The 21,005-nt window shown below is 36.2% G+C and overlaps 1 protein-coding gene across 1 annotated transcript in view; it reads left to right on the top strand.

The window, feature by feature from the left end:
* The first annotated feature begins 3,785 nt into the window (after window positions 1-3,785).
* Window positions 3,786-21,005, top strand: part of SACS (sacsin molecular chaperone) — an 82,153-nt gene continuing 64,933 nt past the window's right edge. The window contains exons 1-2 of the mRNA XM_049778209.1: window positions 3,786-4,100; window positions 18,969-19,449. Coding sequence (XP_049634166.1) covers window positions 19,430-19,449 — 20 coding nt within the window. The 5' untranslated portion in view covers window positions 3,786-4,100; window positions 18,969-19,429. The remainder of the gene's footprint in view (window positions 4,101-18,968; window positions 19,450-21,005) is intronic.

The raw sequence follows: 21,005 nt of genomic DNA, 5'->3' as shown, positions 1-21,005 counted from the left end.
CCACTCCCTGCCCCAACCTGCAGTCCTAATAGGACCCTGTTAAGTGTTTTTGTTTTTGTTTTTTTAATTTTGGGTTTCATTATTTATTGCTTGCTGTTGACTCTGGCTTGGATATTTAGCTCTGCTCTTTCTTAATATTACCAATGCCTCTGATACCCCTTAAGCCCTGTTTCCTGTCATTTTATGTGTATTTTTATTCTCCCTTCATACAATTTCTTTCCTAATCTTCACTATATTCTGGGGCCTAGAGTGTTCTTGACAATTTTTATCTTAGACTATTACATTTCTTCATGCAGTTATTCTAAATACCATATATAAGTGATATTATTCTGTATTTATCCTTCTTCTGGCTTACTTCATTTACCATAACATCTTCCAGTTTCATTCATGTTGCAGCACATTGTATGATTACATCATTCTTTTCAACTGTGTAGTATTCCATAGTATCTATGTACCATATTTTCATGATCCACTTGTCTATTGTTGGGCCTCTAGGTTGATTCCAACTCTTATTCTACTGAGTGTTGCAATGAATAGTGCAATGAATACCTTTGGATGGATGTGTTGGTTTTAATTTTTTTGGTAGGGGGAATTGATACCCAAAAGTGGGATTTCTAAATCATATGGCAGTCTTATTTTGAGTTTACTGAAAACCTTCCATATTGATTTTCATAGGGATTGGACAAGGCAGCATTCCTACCAGCAGCGGATAAGCATTCACTTTTCACCACATCTTCACCAACACAAGTGATTCCAAATATTTTGATATGTTCCATTCTCCCTGATGTGAAGATGTCATCTGCATTTGAATTTCACGACAAGTGATGATGAGCATTATTCATGTGCCTGTTGGCCTTCCTCAGAGAGGTTTCTATTTATTTCTTCCCATTTTAATGGAGCTTTTAGATTTTGTGGGGATAACCTTTGAGAGTATACTGTGTGTCCTAGATATCAATCCCTTATTTGATGTGTTGAGTGCAAATATTTTTTTCCCACTCAGTCAGCTATCTTTTAGTTTTAGTCCATTTCTTTTGCCATATAGAAACTTTTTAGTTAGATGGGGTCCTATTTATTTAGATTTGATTCTATAGCCCTTGCTGTGGACATCATATCACTGAAGATTCCTCTGAGGCCTAGATTTTAGTGTTCTGCCTGTTTTCCTTAATGCACTTTATGGATTCAGGTCTGATGTCAGGGTTTTTGATCCACTTTAAATTGACTTCTGTCATATTGATTAATTTTTACATTAACATTTATTCTATAACTTGTCATATATGTTTGGCTATTTGACTGTCACCGAGGCTGCAAACTCAGTTTGCCGAGTTCCTGCCTGTTTGATCTACTACTGTGACACTTATTTTAGGGCCTTATTCTTAAAGAACAGACACAAATAAATAAATAGTTGTTGATGTACATTTATGCTTAAGAATTAACCTGGAATGAGTTATACCCACTGAAATGTCAACAGTATTCTCTGAATACTAGGACTAGGGTTTATTTATTTATTTTTTTGATTTTTGGGCCATACCCAATGATGCTCAGGGATTACTTCTGGCTATGCTCTCAGATATTGCTCCACACTTGGGGGACCATTTGGGATGCCGGGGATGGAACCCAGGTCCATCCTGGGCAGCTGCATGCAAGTCAAATGCCCTACTACTGTCCTGTCTCTCTGGCCCTAGGGTTTATTTTTTAAGTGAGTTATTTTTTTTATTAATAATTTTTATTTTGACCAAAGTGAATTACAAATCATTCACAGTAGTATTTCAGGTACATAGTGACATTGAATCAGGGGCATTCCCACCACCAGTGTTGTCCTCCCTCCATGTCTGTTCCCAGCATGCATCACATATCGCCCTTCCTTTGCCCCCCGGGCTGCTAGTATAAATGGTCCCTTCTGTGTATAGCTTGTTGTAGATTGGGTATTGATTCTGTTGTAGTTGGCTTTGGAAGTGAGCTATTTTTATATTAAAATTATTAATTAAAATACAATCCCTTATAATGATGTTTAAGGACTATCAGAATCGGACTTCAGCAATCTACTCCCCAGATTACATCTTATTCTTTCTCCCATTTGATCATAGCTCACCAGCCACATTGACATTCCATAATTCTTTTATACTAGCTCTTTGTTAGCATGAAAGGGAAATATCTTTTTTTATTTTGATCTTTCTATACTGAATACTTCTTCCCTAGCATGATTATAATTTTATGAGATTATTACTGTATACCTAAAAATGTATTATAATGTTCCTAGTCTTTCCTGGATGGTAGAATTGGTTACACTGTAGTTAAGATGCACAAAGTTTGTCATTCTTTATTTCAAATTTTATTTGGAAGTAGGGACAAAAAACCCCATAATTTAGACTTTTTTTCAGAAAGTTATTTACAAGGATACAATACCACAAGGGCTTTTGTCTACACAACTGGGCCTTGAGAAGTCAGGTTATTCTAGAATATCTCAGGCTCAGAAAGTGGAAAGTAAAGAAAGAGCCAAACTATAGGAACTGACTGCTTAGGAAATAATGAAAAACCTGTGGTATGTTTTTTTAGCTGTGGGTATATTTTTTTCCTCTTCTCTCATAGGCTTTATGGCTGGGACTCTTAAAACTTAAGCTGACAAAGAAGTTTAGCAAGAGAGAAATGTACAAATGTTCACAGGCTGTGCATGCACACAGGGGAGACTCAGCTGAATAGTCATTCAAAGACTGGTTAGAACTTGGTGCTTGTAGAGGATCTTAGTAAAGAACAATGAATTTATAGATAGAAACACACACAGGATGTAGGTGAGGCAAATTTAAGATGAATTCAAGAGGAAATTAGTGGAAGACAGACTAGTTGTACCTTGATATCTTATCTGTTAACAAAATAGAGTCCAGTGAGGTGATTATGACTTGAGGTAAGATCCTTTTCCCTCTCTGTCTGCTATTTCTCAGGATTTTTTTTTTTTGTTTTTGTTTTTGGGTTACACCCGGCCGTGCTCAGGGGTTACTCCTGGCTGTCTGCTCAGAAATAACTCCTGGCAGGCACGGGGAACTATATGGGACACCGGGGTTCGAACCAACCACCTTTGGTCCTGCATCGACTGCTTGCAAGGCAAACGCCAAACGCCGCTGTGCTATCTCTCCGGGCCCTTCTCAGTTGTTTTTAGCTCAAAATAATTCTTATGCCAAAGTGACACATTTTAGGGAAAGTATGCTCTATACCTCCATATAACACAATGAAATATAACAGAACTGGCCCAAGAAGTAAACAGTATCCCTTTTACAGCCATAGAGCATTTATTTTGTGAGAATATTTTTTTTAAACCTTCTGACCCTTGTTTTCAAACCCAATATTTTTTAAACCTTCTGACCTTTGTTTTCAAACCCAATCAAGTACAAAATAGTACTTAAAATGTGAATGTTACACCTTTCTGTGTTTTATCAATCCCACTGGTGCGCGCTTTTTTTTTTTTTTAAACAAAAAACCACGTCATTTTCAGTCAACTGTAGGATTTCCAGATTAGGCATTGCCTAGTCACAACTGTTCATTTTTCATGAAATAAAAGAGACTCGGTAGCTTAAACAGCAGTCAAGCAACTACTTAATGGAGCCGCTCTTTGCTCTTTATTTCTACCAACTGATTTTAATCTCTGCATTTTTTTTGCTAAAAGAACAGAAAATGCACCTATTCTGCACTGTCACCTTCAACAACGCTGCAGCATTTTGCAGCATTATTGAAAACCAAGGTTTCTGATAGTCCTTTCCCTTTAAAAAAAAAAAAAAAAAGAACAACCAAACAAGGCCTGTGGTGGGCGGGAGAAGGTTGCAGACTGCGGCAAAGGCTACGTAGAGACCCGTCTTGGTTCTATAAGCTTTTCAGAGCTTGCTGTTTAGACTTCAGCAAACTGCCTACGGACGCGATGCTTACAGCTCAGAGGATATCTGAGGACCCAGGAGATAACAAAGGTTGAATGAACTGAAATGCGCACTCTCTTCGGCTCCTGAGTTCGCCCCTGGTCTGCACCCACTGCGGCTGTTTGCAGGAATCCTGGAGCATTTACCGAGAGTGAGAGTGGCGGCCTTCCAGAAGACCCTCCTGCAGCCTGCGGGGCAGTGGTGAATAATGCTCACCATTGATTCTTTAAATGTGCAGTGTGGGCAGCTGCTCGTGGGCTTGGGGGCCTGGCACGCATCGGGGATGCATTTCTGGAGAGAACCCTGGTGCTGGGATGAGTCTACATGTTCTTGTGACTTTAGTCTACTCCCGGGGCTGAGTGGGTGGGGTAGAGGTGGGGTATCAGGTTTTTAGGGATTTTAGGGAGTTGAGGAGTCCTGTGGAAAAGAAGTGGGGTTCTTCAGGTAGCTGAGTTTAGTTGACAGGCTTGACCTTGTTTTTTCACAGCAGGCTCTGAAGTGATGAAGTATATTATAGAACGCCTAATATAATCGTACTCAGAAATCGACTTTTCGTTAACATTTTGGTAGTTGTCTTATTTTATGGGAGTTCCGCGACCATTGTATTCTTAGAAAAATTGTTCCAGTTTTAACAGAAATCTGCCCTGTTTTCTTTTCTCTCTTTGTAAGGTACCCATCTTCCCTTGGTCTTTAATTTTTCAAGAGCTGAAGAATGAAAGTTTGTTTCATTTAAATACAAGGCCTTCTGCAGGTTAATTCCTGTTTTTCCCAAGCAGGAGGTGTTCCCCATAGGTGTTCCTGGAGGTTTTCATTCCCCCCACTTTTTTTTTAAGTCACTTACTGATGACCACATACATATTACATTAATACCTGGCTATCATGTTCATGTTTGAACGGTTTTATTTAAGATCAACTAACTTTCTTCTTTGTTTTTTTTTTCAAGTCCTCTTTATACTGTGAACCAGAGAAGCCTAATTCCTTTCCTCCCTGAGCTCCACTTCGAATCCTCTTCCTCCTTTCTAGATTTTTTTTTTCTGGGACTTTTTGACTGGCCAATTTCTTCTTCCTTCCCTTCTCTCTACATCAAGACTACTTTAATCTCCCTTTCAAAAACTTCAAGCCACATTTTCTGTATCTCTCTTGACCTCACTTGCTTTGTAAGATTTTTTCCCCTGTAAATGTGCTATTTTGTTTTTGATATAAGGATTGAGACAGCCTAATAATAACTTTTAAAGAACAACTACTTTATGTTAGATTTGTTACAGGTGTGAGTTGAGTTGTGCCATGTAGAGTGGTGCTGCCTCTGGAAATTTGCCTAATTTTGGTGAGGTTTGGGTCCTTCTATCAGATATAATTACCTTTATGTTCACACCATTATCACAGGATGCAGAAGAAGTTGAATATGTGAAGGTACCTAGCACAATATTTGGCACTGTGTAGTTATTTAACAGATGGCTCATTTTCCCACTTCAACCACCCATCTATAGGAAAGTGGGCTTAAGTGATTTCTCACAACATTCCCTAAAGGAATTAATTTGTGAAATGATATTATGACTGAGTTCATCTTAATTTAGTTCTGATCAGTTCAGAAAAAATATATTTTATACTAGCTAAGGCTCTCTGACATACAAAAATAATGCCAGTATTTCCATATTACTATCATTCCAATCTTTCATTGGAGGGAAGGTACACTTGCATTAGATAGCCATATTAAATTTTTTGTGAGGGCAGCGGAGCCAGGGATTTTATGTCCCTCATATGTCCTCTCATAAGGCCAAATGAGGACATTAGACTGAAGCAAAGAATTTTAAATTAGAAATTAGCATAATTCACATACTGCTCTAATTCTCTCTCTTCTCTCTTTATAACCTTTCTTCATCTCCCACTTAGTAAAGATTTAAAAGCTTGGGATCAAGCCATGAAGATGTGTCCAGATACCTAAGGGGGACCAGGAAGAAATTGGAAGCACACTAGATTAGGAGGTGAGGCACTAGCTGACCTTAGCTTCTCTTTGGACTCCTTGGAAGGGCATTTTAACTGTATCTCTGAGATAAAAGGTATGAAGTGGGTCATCTTTAAATTTCTATTAAGTCCTGGGAACATAATTCACAGAGGTGTTGGGGCAGATATGATCAGTCTATAACAATCATCTTATCAAATAATATGCTTTTACTCATTGTCTATTTTTACTTATTTTACCTTATTTACTTAATTTACTTTATTGAAACAGTCAACTTCATCTCATCACATCTTGTAAAGTGTAAAGTGACTAGGATTCAACTCTGTCTTATTTTTTTAAGAAAAGGTGATTGACTAGTCACGAAATGATATTTAAGTTTGCTTTTCTTGCCCTGACTTGCTGTCCCCACCCAAAAACACCCCTTCCTTGCACAGCATGGATATCAATGTGGTTCTTGGTTCTGTAAAGAGAAATGGATGATGCACTTATAGTACCATTATGTATGCTAAAAAGTTGATTTGCTAGTTACTTGGATTTTAAATTTCTTTTTAACTGTTAGATCTGACAACCTTAGGTAATTAAAACCTTAATGTGTAAATTATATAATATTTCATTAGAATCTTATTAGATTATTAATGTATTTGATTTTTAAGCTTAAAATATGAACTTGTGATCATATGTCACATACCTGATTGGTTTATTAATGTTTTAGTTTATTACATTGGAAATTTTTATTTATGAAACTGTTAAGAGCAATGTTTAATAGACAATGTAGCTATGCCTACCACCATAGTGTCAAGGTACCTCCACCACTGTCCCAAGGTCCCTCCTCACCACCCTGTTACCCGTTAGCATGCTGAATTGAGTTGTCTCTATAGACTGACTCTCAGGGTCTACTACCATAAGTTAATATTCATTCCTTTACTCTGTTCATACTCTACAGATGAGTGAAATTATTTGGTATCTGTTCTTGTTTTGACTCACTTTCTTCAGCAGGATGCCCTCCACTGGTTTTCTAGTGAACAAAAGTATATTTATATTCTCTTCATAAGGCAACATTCTTACTACTAAAGGTTAATATTCAGTGATGCACAATTGAAGTATTGAATGCAGTTTTAATATATCATTAAAAAGAGTTATTAATATAATTCAAATACCACATAACCCACCCATGTGGTATATCATATTTATGTAAAATTTTATCTTTGAAGGTTATGGGCATGTCGAGCCAACTTGTTGAAGAAGCTAGAGATGGTACAGTTATATTGAATTTACCTAGCTCTGGGCCGACTGGATTTGGTCTCCAGCATCCTATATGGTCCTTCAAGCATGAGTAGCAGAAGTGACTCCCGAGTGCAGAGCCAGGCAGAATCTCTGAACAATACTGGTGTGACCTCCCAAAAAAGTAAAAAAAAAAAAAAAAGTTAAACACCTTGATTACATACATGATTGTGTTTGGGTTTCAGTCATGTAAAGAACACCACCCATCACCAGTGCAACATTTCCATCACCGATGTCCCAAGTCTCCCTCCCCACCCAACCCCTCCTGTACTCTAGACAGGCTTTCTATTTCTCTCATACATTCTCATTGTTAGGATAGTTCACAACTCATTCCTGTTTGTGGTGAGTTTTATGAGGTGAGCTGGAACTTCCAGCTCTTTTCTCTTTTTGTCTGAAAATTATTATTGCAAGAATGTCTTTCATTTTTCTTAAAACCCATAGATGAGTGAGACCATTCTGCATCTTTCTCTCTCTCTCTGACTTTTTTTTTTTTTTTTTGGTTTTTGGGCCACACCCATTCGATGCTCAGTGGTTAATCCTGGCTAAGCGCTCAGAAATCGCCCCTGGCTTGGGGGGACCATATGGGACACCAGGGGATCGAACCGTGGTCCTGATCCTTGGCTAGTGCTTGCAAGGCAGACACCTTACCTCTAGCACCACCTCGCTGGCCCCTCTCTCTGACTTATTTCACTCAGCATAATAGATTCCATGTACATCCATGAATAGGAAAATTTCATGACTTCATCTCTCATGACAGCTGCATAATATTCCATTGTGTATATATGTACCACAGTTTCTTTAGCCATTTATCTGTGGAAGGGCATCTTGGTGTTTCCAGAGTCTTGCTATGGTAAATAGTGCTGCAACGAATATAGGTGTAAGGAAGGGATTTTTGTATTGTATTTGTATTGTATTTGTGTTCCTAGGGTATATTCTTAGGAGTGGTATAGCTGGATCATATGGGAGCTCGATTTCCAGTTTTGGAGGAATCTCTGTATTGCTTTCCATAAAGGTTAAACTAGATGGCATTCCCACCAGCAGTGGATAAGAGTTCCTTTCTCTCCACATCCCCACCAACACTGTTTGTTCTCATTCTTTGTAATGTGTGCCAATCTCTGGGGTGTGAAGTGGTACCTCATAGTTGTTTTTATTTGCATCTCCCTGATGATTAGTGATGTGGAGCATTTTTTCATTTGTCTTTTGGCCGTTTGTATTTCTTCTTTGTCAAAGTGTTTGTCCATTTCTTCTCCCCATTTTTTGATGGGATTAGATTTTTTTTTTGTAAAGTTCTGTCAGTGCCTTGTATATTTTGGAGATAAGCCCCCTATCTAATGGGTATTGGGTGAATAGTTTCTCCCAATCAGTAAGTGGCTCTTGTATCCTGGGCACTATTTCCTTTGAGGTGCAGAAGCTTCTCAGTTTAATATATTCCCATCTGTTAATCTCTGCTTTCACTTGCTTGGAGAATATAGTTTCCTCCTTGAAGATGCCTGTAGTCTCAATGTCCTGGAGTGTTTTGCCTACAATAAATTTCTTAATACAATTATTTTATATATTACAGATAAATGAGATCATCTTGTATTTGTCTTTCTTCTTCCAGGTTACTTCACTCAACATATCTTCCATTTCTAACCAGGTCGCAACAATTACATGATTTTATCATTCCTTGTAGCTACATGGTATTCTATTGTGCATATGTACCACATCTTCCTAATCTGTTCAGTTGTCATTGCACACCTAGGTTGGTTTCATATCTTAGTTATTATATAAAGTACCAGCAATGAATAGTGATGTGCATACATCTTTTTGAATGAAAGTTTTAAGACTTGGAGATAGATTCCCCCAACGTGAAATTGTTAGATCATAGAGCACCTCAATTCTAAGTTTACTCAGAACTCTATATACCTTTCTTCATGAGGATTGAACCAGATAACATTGGCACCAGCAGTGGATGTGAGTTTCTTTTTTCTTTTCATTCCTGCACAGATATTCCTACTCTTTTGATATACACCATTCTCATTGGTGTGAGGTGATATCTGATTTTCATCTTGATTTGGGTTTCCATAATGATAAGTTGATACTGAGCACTTTTTTATGTGCCTCTTGGCAACCTGTTTTATTTATTTATTTATTTTTTTATCTCTGAGAAGTGTCTGTTCCTTTAGTGTACTCATTTTTTGATAGAATTTTTGAATTTGTTTTGTTGATCCTTATTCGTACTTTATATATTCTAAATATTTAATCCTTATAAAGTATTGAATGTGAATATTTTTTTATCCAATTAGCTGTCCTTAGTTTTAGTCTTTGTTTCTTTTTTTGTGGGGTGGACCACACCAGCTAATGATCAGGGGTTACTTTTGGCTCTGTGCTCAGAAATTAGTCCTGGCAGGCTCTGGGGACCAAATGGGATGCCACAGATAGAATATGTTTTGGTTCTGTGTAAGGCAAATGCCCTACCTACTGTTCTATTGCCCTGACCCCTGAGCCTGTGTTTCTTCTGCCATGTAGGACCTCTTTGATTTGTTTTAGTTCCATTTATTTGTTTTTGATTTTGTTGCTTTTGCTAGTGGTATCACATCATTGAAGATACCTTTCAAGTCCAAATCTTAAAGATTTCTGCCTATATTTTCCTCAACATATTATATAGTTTCTGGTTGTTTCTCTAGGTCTTTAATCCACTTTGACTTGACTTTTGTGTAAGGTATGAAATATAGATCAATTTTTCATGTTTTGCATGTAGTTTTTCATGTTTTTTCATGTAGTCGTTCATGTAGTTTTTCCAGGACCATTGAAGAGGCTATCTTTTTTTTTTGTTTTGTTTTGTTTTGTTTTGTTTTTGGGTCAGATCCGTCAGCATTCAGGGGTTACTCCTGGCTCTATGTTCAGAAATCGCTCCTGGCAGGCTCAGGGGCCATATGGGATGCCGAGATTCGAACCCCCATCCTTCTGCATGCAAGGCACACACCCTACCTCCATGCTATCTCTCCGGTCCATGAAGAGGCTATTTTATCCCTTTTTATGTTTTCATCTCCTTTATCAAAAAACTGTCCAAATATATGGGGTTTTGAGACAGGACTTTTTTTGAGGAACTTTCAACAAAGTAGACATGGAAGATTTATATAATACAGAAAGAATTTGGAAGACTGAAGGCATAGATACATATATTTTTGATTAGACCTGAAATACAATGTCTTTTCTGTTGTATATTTCACACAGGAAACTTTAATTACATATAATTAAGTAGATCCTATCTTAGGTTTATTTTTGGTCTCTTTAATATTCATTTATGTCCATACTATGTGCCCATTTGAGGTAAAATGATGGGTGAGCTGATAGTGACCTTTTCTATGGCACATAGTAAAGACAAAACTAGGTCATTAATGACATTAGCAATTCTTGCTTTCTTGTACTTTGCTCTATTGATTCTTAGGCTGAATTAATCTGATTTGTCTATGCTGTAAAGATGCCATTTTAAAATTTGTGCTGACTCATGCCTTGTTCTGACTTTCAGGAGGGCAAGGCAAGCTACACTGAGGGTATTCCCAGGTCAGTGCTCCTGGGAACACCATGTCCATGTTCTTGTAATATTAGGGACTTTCAAGGGTAAATATCCACATAGCAGAGAGATAGTTCACATCTCCAAATGAATTTGTTTGGTTTAACATGACAAAAGACTCTTTAGTTCCTACCATTAGGTGAATGTCTTTGTTTTTCTCAGGAGATCACTTATTCTGGCACTGTTTTGCAGAAAAGGATTAAAGACTGTTTCTGGGGAAACTGAAACCATTGTGAGAGATAGATCTGCAGAGGTGTGCTTGTAAGCACTGCAACTCTGGCACATTGGCAGGGGTGGGGGTCAACCCTCAATGTCATCAATTCCCTTAGGACATAGGACCCCAATAGAAAAGGCTTTACTAGTTCCAAGTTTATGCAGAATAGATGAGGTTTTTCTAGGAATAAGGTATTTCACATATATATGGTTAGGTCGTAGCCAACAATGCAGTGGACATATTCCTGGAAATACTCAGGAAACCCTTTGTCATGCTGAGAAATGAACCTGTGTTGGCACATGCAAGGCAAGTGCCTTACCCCAGTACTATTGCTTTGTTTTCTTCTTTATATTTATATTTCATATTTTCAGGAAATATCTTTGCTTTCCCTTGTGTGACAACCAGGTGTTTATGTGTTTATATACTAATTCCAGGGACATATGGTTTTTCTTCCTTGGTGGTGAAGTATTCATTCTTGCTGAAACTCCTTTTACTTACCAGGGTTAAAAGCATATCACCCTTGACTTTTTTTTTTTTGGTTTTTCAGGCCACACTCATTTGATGCTCAGGGGTTACTCCTGGCTAAGCGCTCAGAAATTGCCCCTGGCTTGGAGGGACCATATGGGACGCCGGGGATCGAACCGTGGTGGCAATCTTTCCTTGGCTAGCGCTTGCAAAGCAGACACCTTACTTCTAGCGCCACCTCGCTGGCCCCCACCCTTGACTTTCAAGTGGCCTTGATTTAAGCTCTGAACTTTCTGGCTGTTTCTCTTTCAAATAGTATTACTCAAAGACAGATTCAATTCAGTGAATAGATGGAACAGCCATGTTTCTTTCTTACCCTTTAATGAGATCACGGTTGGCACTTAGTTACTATGGGCATACTTCAGGTTGCACAGTAGGATATTTTAAATGGGAAGGTCTAAAAGTTATTGAGTGAACACATTTTAGGCCTGGCAACAACTTCAGAGACAAATAAGCAGATTCCATAGCAGTCAAGGATGGAGGTCCACCCTTGTTCTCTAGTTGCAGGTTCTAAATTGTTTGGAACATCATTTGGTTAAAGAATTTGGATTACTAAGCAAATCATGAATACATTTCCTCACACTTCATTTTGTTAAACAGTATTGCATCAACTGGATCAAGAGGTAATATAGGAAGTAATTGCCTTTCATACCAATAAACCCAGGTTCAATATCCTATACCCTGAGCATGACTAGGAATAAGCTCTTAGTACTTACAAATGTGGTTCTCCCCACCAAAACCAAAACAAACCAACAAAACAAAATGTGAGCCAAAAGTGTATCATCTAAAACTTGAAAAAACTATATTTTATTACCTTTAACTAGTATTTTAATACTTTTAGCAATTTTTATAACTGTTATTAGATTTAGTTCAAAATTGTCTTTTATGGGAAGTTTTCAGGGTATTTCCTTCTTTCTTTATTTGCTTCCTTTAGTTCACTTACCAATATACTGATATGAGAGATTGGGAAGAGAAAAGATAAATTTAATTTTGCAGACATTGAAGTCCATAAGATACAAGGACTTCCTGTCTGAACAAAAGAGCCATTTTATAAAACAACAATGAATCTATCAAGAACACACAAGACAAAGAACTTCTTGAAAGTTTTGAATTGGAAACTTATGGTGTGGAAACTTATGGCTGAGTTTGCTTAATCAGTCCTTGTCAGTTTGCTCTGGCCTTTGTCACTGACATTAAGGGAGTGGAATCTCTTGATCACTTTTGCAAGGAGGGAACTTATTTTTTGCTTTTCTTTTTTTTTTTTTTTAGTTTTTGTTTTTGCATTTCATCAGGTGGTGCTGAGGCCTTACTCTTGGGGGACTATGTGGGGTGCTAGAGATGAAATCAAGTTGGCTACATGCAAGGCAAGCACCTTAGCCACTGTATTATTGCTCCAGCCCTAGGAGAGTAATGTATAGATAGATTTATTTCTTGCTCTTTGTGGAACAGAGAGAATGATGGTAGAGAAAATTATGGCTTTACTTTGTTTAGTTTGGTTTATTTTATGTTTATTTTGCCTTCTCAGTGATGTTTGAGGATATAGGACTTACTCCCTGCAATGGTCAGACCACTGGATCAGACAGTTCAATGATAAGTTTTGATAATCAGATACTGTTTTGGCCCAGTGATGCAGGGGGTCTCAACCAGGGCAACCCTAGGTGGTTCTAGGGGGCCTTTCAATGCTAGCTGTTGAACTTGGCATGTCTGACTTGAAAATTTCTGCCCATTTAGAAGAGTTAAGAGTTTCACGTATTCATTAATTTCTTAGGCTTAGACTAACCAATTATTATGAAACTTTGGCAAATTTTGGAATGGACTGTTCTGATATTTAATCATCTGATTACTTAGCATGTTTAGAGGGCAGGCTACCCTTATTGATAGATGATGAAACTATGTAGAGGGAAATTATGCAATTTTCAGGTTCCAGCATGTCATATTCACAAAATGATAGGACAGAACCAGCTTTTTTCCCTTGTAATAGAAGAGAAAGAAAATATCTGTGAGCTTGTGTTATCAGTAGGGATTGAGGCTAGAATTTTGAAGCAGAAGATCAGTGTTTAACTTCCAGTATCTAGAAACCAGTTTTCTTTTTTTTTTTTTTTTTTGTGGTTTTTGGGTCACACCCGGCAGTGCTCAAGGGTTATTTCTGGCTCCAGGCTCAGAAATTGCTCCTGGAAGGCACGGGGGACCATATGGGACATGGGATTCGAACCGATGACCTCCTGCATGAAAGGCAAACGCCTTACCTCCATGCTATCTCTCCAGCCCGAGACCAGTTTTCTTATCCATAAAATGAAATTAATATTTTATATGTTATGTTTACATATTCCTATCAGTTGTGAGTCTGAAGTAAGTCATATCAATGAAATAATTTAAAATGAAAATACTACATGTTAGGTTATAGAGATAATATAGGAGGTAAGACCAGCCATTAACATGCTGCTAAACCCATCCCATCCTTGGTATCTGAGCCAGGAGTATTCCCTGAACATAGAACTTGGAGTAAGCCTTGAGCACCACCAGGTTACCCCTAAAGTCATAAAGATTGACATCATTTGTCTGTCGAGGGGCCTTGTAAATTTTGCTCATTTTGTACGCTTCATGACCTCCATCCCCTTCATAAGCTATAAAATGAGGAAAACATCTGACCTTCTGCTTTTGTAAAGTCATCTTGAGAATATAATTATTATATCTCTAACTATATAGAGGTAAGAGACTATGATCTAAGCACTACATGCAGAATTTCCTAGTAATTTAAAAGTGGTTGCCGGGGCCCGGAGAGATAGCACAGCTGTGTTTGCCTTGCAGGCAGCCGATCCAGGACCAAAGGTGGTTGGTTCGAATCCCGGTGTCCTCCCATATGGTCCACCATGCCTGCCAGGAGCTATTTCTTTTTTTTTTTTTTTTGGTTTTTGGGCCACACCCTGTGACGCTCAGGGGTTACTCCTGGCTATGCGCTCAGAAGTTGCTCCTGGCTTCTTGGGGGACCATATGGGACGCCGGGGGATCGAACCGCGGTCCGTCCTAGGCTAGCGCAGGCAAGGCAGGCACCTTACCTCCAGCGCCACCGCCCAGCCCCATTTTTAGGGAGCTATTTCTGAGCAGACAGCCAGGAGTAACCCCTGAGCATCGCCGGGTGTGGCCCAAAAACCCAAAAAAATAAAAAAATAAAAAAATAAAAGTGGTTGCCAATACATGTGGGTCTTTACAACCTTTAGGAATAAGTTTTGGTATATATTTTCATAAGGTCTGGTATGAAAATACTGATAATAGTAAATTTGAAAGAAAGGAAGTGTTGCTACTGAAGGAGGCACTCAATTTAGTGTGAATACAGTGAGAATCCATTGTAAAATTTTTCCCTGACTCTTTCTCTTTAACTCTTTTCTTAAACCTTATACCTTATATCTTATACAATAAAGTTGTCAAACTTTATTAAGTAAACTCATTCCATTTTACCTAATGCCTAAGATCTAGTATGATAACAAAATTTACCAAAGACTTAATTACTATAAGCAAAAATGTCATTATGCAGTTAACATGTTATACATTTATTTTCAATGTTATTTTACACATGAAAATATTTTACAGCACAAATTAATATTAAAATGAAAATATTCATACAAAGAATATATAATTGGAATTGCTTACATACTTTTTAGGTTGCTCCTTATTTATCAATATCAAGAGTTCTTTATATTTTGAACACTTCATTTTTGTCAATGATATGAGTAGCCAATATAGTCTGCTGATTTTTATGGCTTGCCTTATTTAATTGAACCTGTTATTAATTTTAGTGTGGCTCTAATGTAAACATCTTATTTTATGGCTTGTGCTTTCTATTTTTTGTTGTTCCAGGAATTTTCTTCTAGCTTAAGGCCATAAAGCTATTGGCTTATGTACTTAATTTTTAATTTTTAAGATTTGATTTTCTGAAATTGATTTTTATGTACAGTGTGAGGAGTAGATTCATTTTTAGTGTATTATATGTTTCTGTGTACATAATTATTTGGTAACATTTTTGAATGGTCTGGCATCCTCCCACTAAATTCTCTAAGTTCCTCTGGCATGAATTACTTTTCCATTAACTTATGGATTTGTTTCTTGTCTTTTTACTTAATTGTATTGTGTAAAGGTGATGGTTAATATAGATTTCTGTGGGAGTTTGACATCTAGTAAAGCAAGTCTTACCCTTATTCTTCTAGAGGAGTATTTTTGTCCCTGTTTTCTTCCATAAAACTTTTTCTAAAAAGATTGCAAGGAATCTACTTGGAAGCCTTTGACTTAAGAGATCAAGTTGAGAAATGCTGACATGTCAAACTTCCTGTCCATTTAGTCCTCTTTAATGTTTTTTTATTAAAAATGGTAGATATTCTTAACTTTTTATTATAATTATAAAAGTTTGTTATCTTTATTCTGAAGATAACTTTTTTCTTATTGAATATATTTAGAAAACATGTTTACAAGTAAATTTTTGCTGGTATGTAAAATGCAATTAAATTGAAATTAGTAGTCTTGATAAACTATTAATCATTTCTTTCAAATTTACTCTTATCAGTATTTGCATACTCTGCTGTTGATCTATCTGAAAATACAATTCTTTCTGTTAATGGGAACAATTTTGTTTCTTCTATTCTTTTTTTTTTTTTTTTTTTAGTTTCAATAAGTTTTTATTGAGAATATTCTGCATGCAAGTATCCACATAGGTCGGGAGGATACAAATAACACAACTAATGAAACAGAAACTTTAGAACAATATTATTTATCAATAATGATAAATTCCATAAAATCTGCCTTACAATGTAGAGAAAATTACATTCTGACAATGACTGACAAAGTCACAAACACTAATGTGAACATTGGCCTTGAATTTCCTAGGATAGTTTGAGAAAGTCAGGTTTGTATGTTGTTTTTAATTTTAGGCACGATTCCAGGTTCTCATCGATGAGATGATTGCTCAATTTACTCTTGATAAGATTCATGCTTGAAAATGAATGTAGATCCGAACAAGGAAAGAACAGCAAACGCTAGCTTTTTCAGTTGATTATATAAGTCAGAAATATTATTCCAGTTGTTAAAAATCAACATATCTTCCTTCTCCAGGTTTTTCAAAGCAGACCACTTGTGCTATGAACTACATTCACATTTGTGTTTCCCCAATCTTTCTAAATTAGCACAAAGACATTCAAATTTTGAGCACTACAGTTAGTTGTTTTTTAAATCCAGAAATTGCATTTCAAAGTTGCAATGTTGATATTCAAGGGAGAAAAATTTAATTCCGTTACAGTGGCATCCAGAGTTTTTTTTTTTTATTTAACCAACTTTATTACATACATGATTGTATTTGGGTTTCATTCATGTAAAGAACACCACCCATCACCAGTGTAACATTCCCATCACCAATGTCCAAAATCTCCCTCCTCCCCACCCAACCCCTGCCTGTACTCTAGACAGGCTTTCTATTTCCCTCATACATTCTCATTATTAGGATAGTTCAAAATGTAGTTATTTTTCTAACTAAACTCATCCCTGTTTGCGGTGAGCTTCATGAGGTGAGCTTTAACTTCCAGCTTTTTTCTCTTTTGTGCATGAAAATTATTATTGCAAAAATGTCTTTCACTTTTCTTAAAACCCATAGATGAGTGAGACCATTCTGCGTTTTTCTCTCTCTCTCTCTGACTTATTTCACTCAGCATAATAGATTCCATGTACATCCATGTATAGGAGAATTTCATGACTTCATCTCTCCTGACAGCTGCATAATATTCCATTGTGTATATGTACCACAGTTTCTTTAGCCATTCATCTATTGAAGGGTATCTTGGCTGTTTCCAGAGTCTTGCTATGGTAAATAGTGCTGCAATGAATATAGGTGTAAGGAGGGGATTTTTGTATTGTATTTTTGTGTTCCTAGGGTATATTCCTAGGAGTGGTATAGCTGGGTCGTATGGGAGCTCGATTTCCAGTTTTTGGAGGAATCTCCATATCGCTTTCCATAAAGGTTGAACTAGACGGCATTCCCACCAGCAGTGGATAAGAGTTCCTTTCTCTCCACATCCCCGCAAATACTGCTTGTTCTCATTTACTCAGTCTTCCTTTATCTCTTTTGATTCTGACATTATCCTTAAAATATTGTATCAGAAACTATAAATATCATGATCACTGCCCAAAAATGAGATTTGCCCTTTTATAAATTCTTGTCTACTTTATATTTACATGAGTTTTCCAGTTATTTCCCCTTCGAAGGATATTATTAATATACATTAAGTTATTTAATCCAATACTTGATAAATTTGGTCAATTGGGAATGACATATTGTCTTTATTATACAATTGCTGAGTTAAACTTTATAATATGTATTTTTTCATCAACCTTCATGAGTGAGATTGGACTATAATTTTCCCTTTTTGTACTATCCCATATGCTTTACAGTCGAATTTGGGGACTGGAACAATAGTACAGTAGGTAAGGCTTGCACACAGCAGATCTGAGTTTGATTCCTGGCACCCTCTTCAACATCTCCAGGAGTGATCTTTGAGCATAGAGTCAGGAATATATTCTGATATTAGAGATATCAAATATGAATAAGCACAGCCAGGTATGGTCTGCCCCCCAAAACCAAAAAACCTAATTTTGTATTAGGTTATTTGAGCATATTTTCTATTTTTATGTTTTAAAAACATAAGGAATTTTCTTTTTTTACAAACTCTGATAGAATTTTTAATATTAACAGAATTGGTTTATTGAATATTTGGCTATAGCTCACCAATTGTCCTAGTAGAACATCTGGTCTGGTAAAACCCTCTAGTGCTTTCTCATGGTGAAAATTTTAATAAATAATTGAATTTATTTACTAGGGTTGGCTTATTTCTCAAGTTGGTTAAAAAGGTTTTTTTTTTTATTAAATTGGTGTGAAATATAGAGTCAAAAAGTTGTTGATAGTTGAGTCTGTCATACAGTGTTCCATACCCATCTCTTTATCAGTGTTCATATGTTTTGTTACTTCATTTTTCTCTCAAGTATCTGTCTGCTTTTAAAATTTTCAAGTTATTATCTTAAAGCTTTTATAGTGTTCACTTATCTCTTAAATTTCAAGTGCATTTTAGTTTTTATTACTAATACTTCAATTTGGTGATTTTTCTTTTATCTTTCTCAGCCCTTCCACATTTTATTACTTAGTTTTGGGTTGAAGGCACATAATCTGAAGTACATATTTCCATTTGAAGAAACTTGGCAAACAGAAGAATAAGAAAAATGAAATTGATAGTGAGGATGTGAAATCAAATTAGGTATATAATTTTTTGTTTATAGATACTGCCATATCTTCTTACACATGTGCCTTTGTTGGTTGCTTATCTTTGGAAGCAAGGGATAAATGCCATGCTACTTGGCAGAGTTCTAGAACAACCAGAAGTTTATTATTAGAAAGTCTGTGGAGCTAAGGGCTATGACTGCCTTCAGAAGCAAATATATTTTCAGTATATTACTTCAAGTGCTTTCCCCTGTCCCTTCCTTTACCCTTCATTTCTCTTTCAGAATCACAAAAGCAATGCTGTGAAGCAGCTTTCCTTGGAACAAGAAGATATACAATGTTTCTGAGTGTTTTACATTTGCTGAAATGAATCTGCGGAATAGAGAACTCAAGAAGCACAACTTCACCACATTCAAAAAGAAATACACAAGTTTCTCAGATGAAAAGAACTTTCTGTTTCTTGGATGGAAAGCCAGAATCCATTAAATAATCAGTACTGTTTTACCTTCTGAACAGAAGGCATACCTAACTGAGGCAACCAATTTGAGTCTGACTAGCCCTATTTAAGGAACCCAAATATAGCATAACAATGCTTTGGGACATCAGATGATGAATGGTTACTGAGGGTAAACAGAATTTCACTGTCCAGCCAAAGAACTCGGAGTGCACATAGAAAGGAAACACAAATAAAAGACCTAAAGAGGAAAAAGTAAAACATTTTCATGGTATTCCCAGAAAAGTGATCATGGAGACCAAGAAAAATAGGTAAGCAAATTAATGTTTTCAATGACAGTATTTTTCACTGCTATTTTAATGAAATATCTGTAAGGGTAAAAAGCAATTATAGCTTCTTCAGTTATAACTGCAATCATGTATGTGATATATCAAACCAAATCTTTAAAAAAATATTTCTTCGATATAGATTCAGATAAACTTGGGTTTTATATCCTGGATGACTTTAATAATGGGGAAATCTCATATTACTTGTAGTGTATGTACATATAGTTATATATAGTTTAACATGGAAAAGCAGAGAGATTGCTGTCTCTCAACTATAGAATTCAAGATACTTTCCAGTTGTTTATTTAATAAGAGCCTCTTAATGCCATATAATTATCCATATATATTAAATAGACAATTATAAAGTACTTTGAGTTCTATAGCAAAGAGAGTGAGCATTCTGCTTTTCCATTTTAAAATACAATATTAAAAGATAATACTTTTTGGGTGGGAGTGGGTGCAAAAAAAAGATAATACTTTTTCTCTTCCTCAAATTTAGTTTCTGTTGTTTAAGCAAGGTTTACAATTTATTTAAAAATATTTAAAAATAAATTACTGTGTGTTCTTTGTTCCTAATAATATAACAAAATATGCCTTCAAGGATATTGACTGTTATATCTAAATAATATATTCAGTAATTAAATTTTGGTGCCCTAGATTCCAATTACAGCTTCACATATTGTAATCAGATGCTATCAGTAGATAAAAAAGACTTTTCAGATTTGTCTATACCAGTGGTCGGAGCGGCCGCCCTGCACACAGAAGAGCCAAATTAAAAGTGTAAAGAGCCACATATGGCTCGCGAGCCACAGGTTGCCGACCACTGGCTATACAACTGTGAAACTTTGAAAAATAATGGGTATTTGTTTTTTTTTTAATCTTTTCAAGATTTTTATTTATTAAGCAGGGCAAGTAAGTTAAGTATTTTCAGTAGAACATGCCCCCAGCAAATCAAGATTGCCTGTTGCTAAAACATAGGAATGAATTTATGTGTTCATGAGAATACAACAAGAATACAACTTAATGTTTTTGATTTTTATTGATCAATTAGGAGATGTGTCTATTTTCTGATGTTATATTTGAGGTGGGGGTTGGGCCACAGCATTATCCTGTGCTGTCATTTCCTATGGTTTTGAGAGAACCATACAGGGATAGGGCTGGATCTCAGACCTCCTCAATGTAAAGCATGAACCCCAACCATGTGTTATCTCTCTACTTCACAAGTTTTTCTATTACTGATTCTAGATTATTTAAACACAAGAGAAGTATATTTGTTTTATTGTACATTTAATATTACAAAATTTCTGCACATTTATTTTCTAAATCTTGTTTTGTGTTCCCGAGAGGTGCTTGAAACATAAGTTTGAAACATGCATTTTTCAGATTAAAGGTGAACTCAATATTTTCAACTTCTCAGTTGACTAGTTTGTTGTATGTAGTTTCACTATTCAATTTATTTTAAAAGATCAGTAATTACATAGAATGATTGAGGCTGCTTACAATTACACATTTTCATACAAGATTAGAATTGACTAATTGCA

This window comes from Suncus etruscus, chromosome 8, assembly GCF_024139225.1.
Source record: "Suncus etruscus isolate mSunEtr1 chromosome 8, mSunEtr1.pri.cur, whole genome shotgun sequence".
In the NCBI taxonomy this organism is placed as follows: Eukaryota; Metazoa; Chordata; class Mammalia; order Eulipotyphla; family Soricidae; genus Suncus; species Suncus etruscus.
Note: the sequence above shows the minus strand (reverse complement) of the source record. Positions and strands in the feature narration are given on the sequence as shown.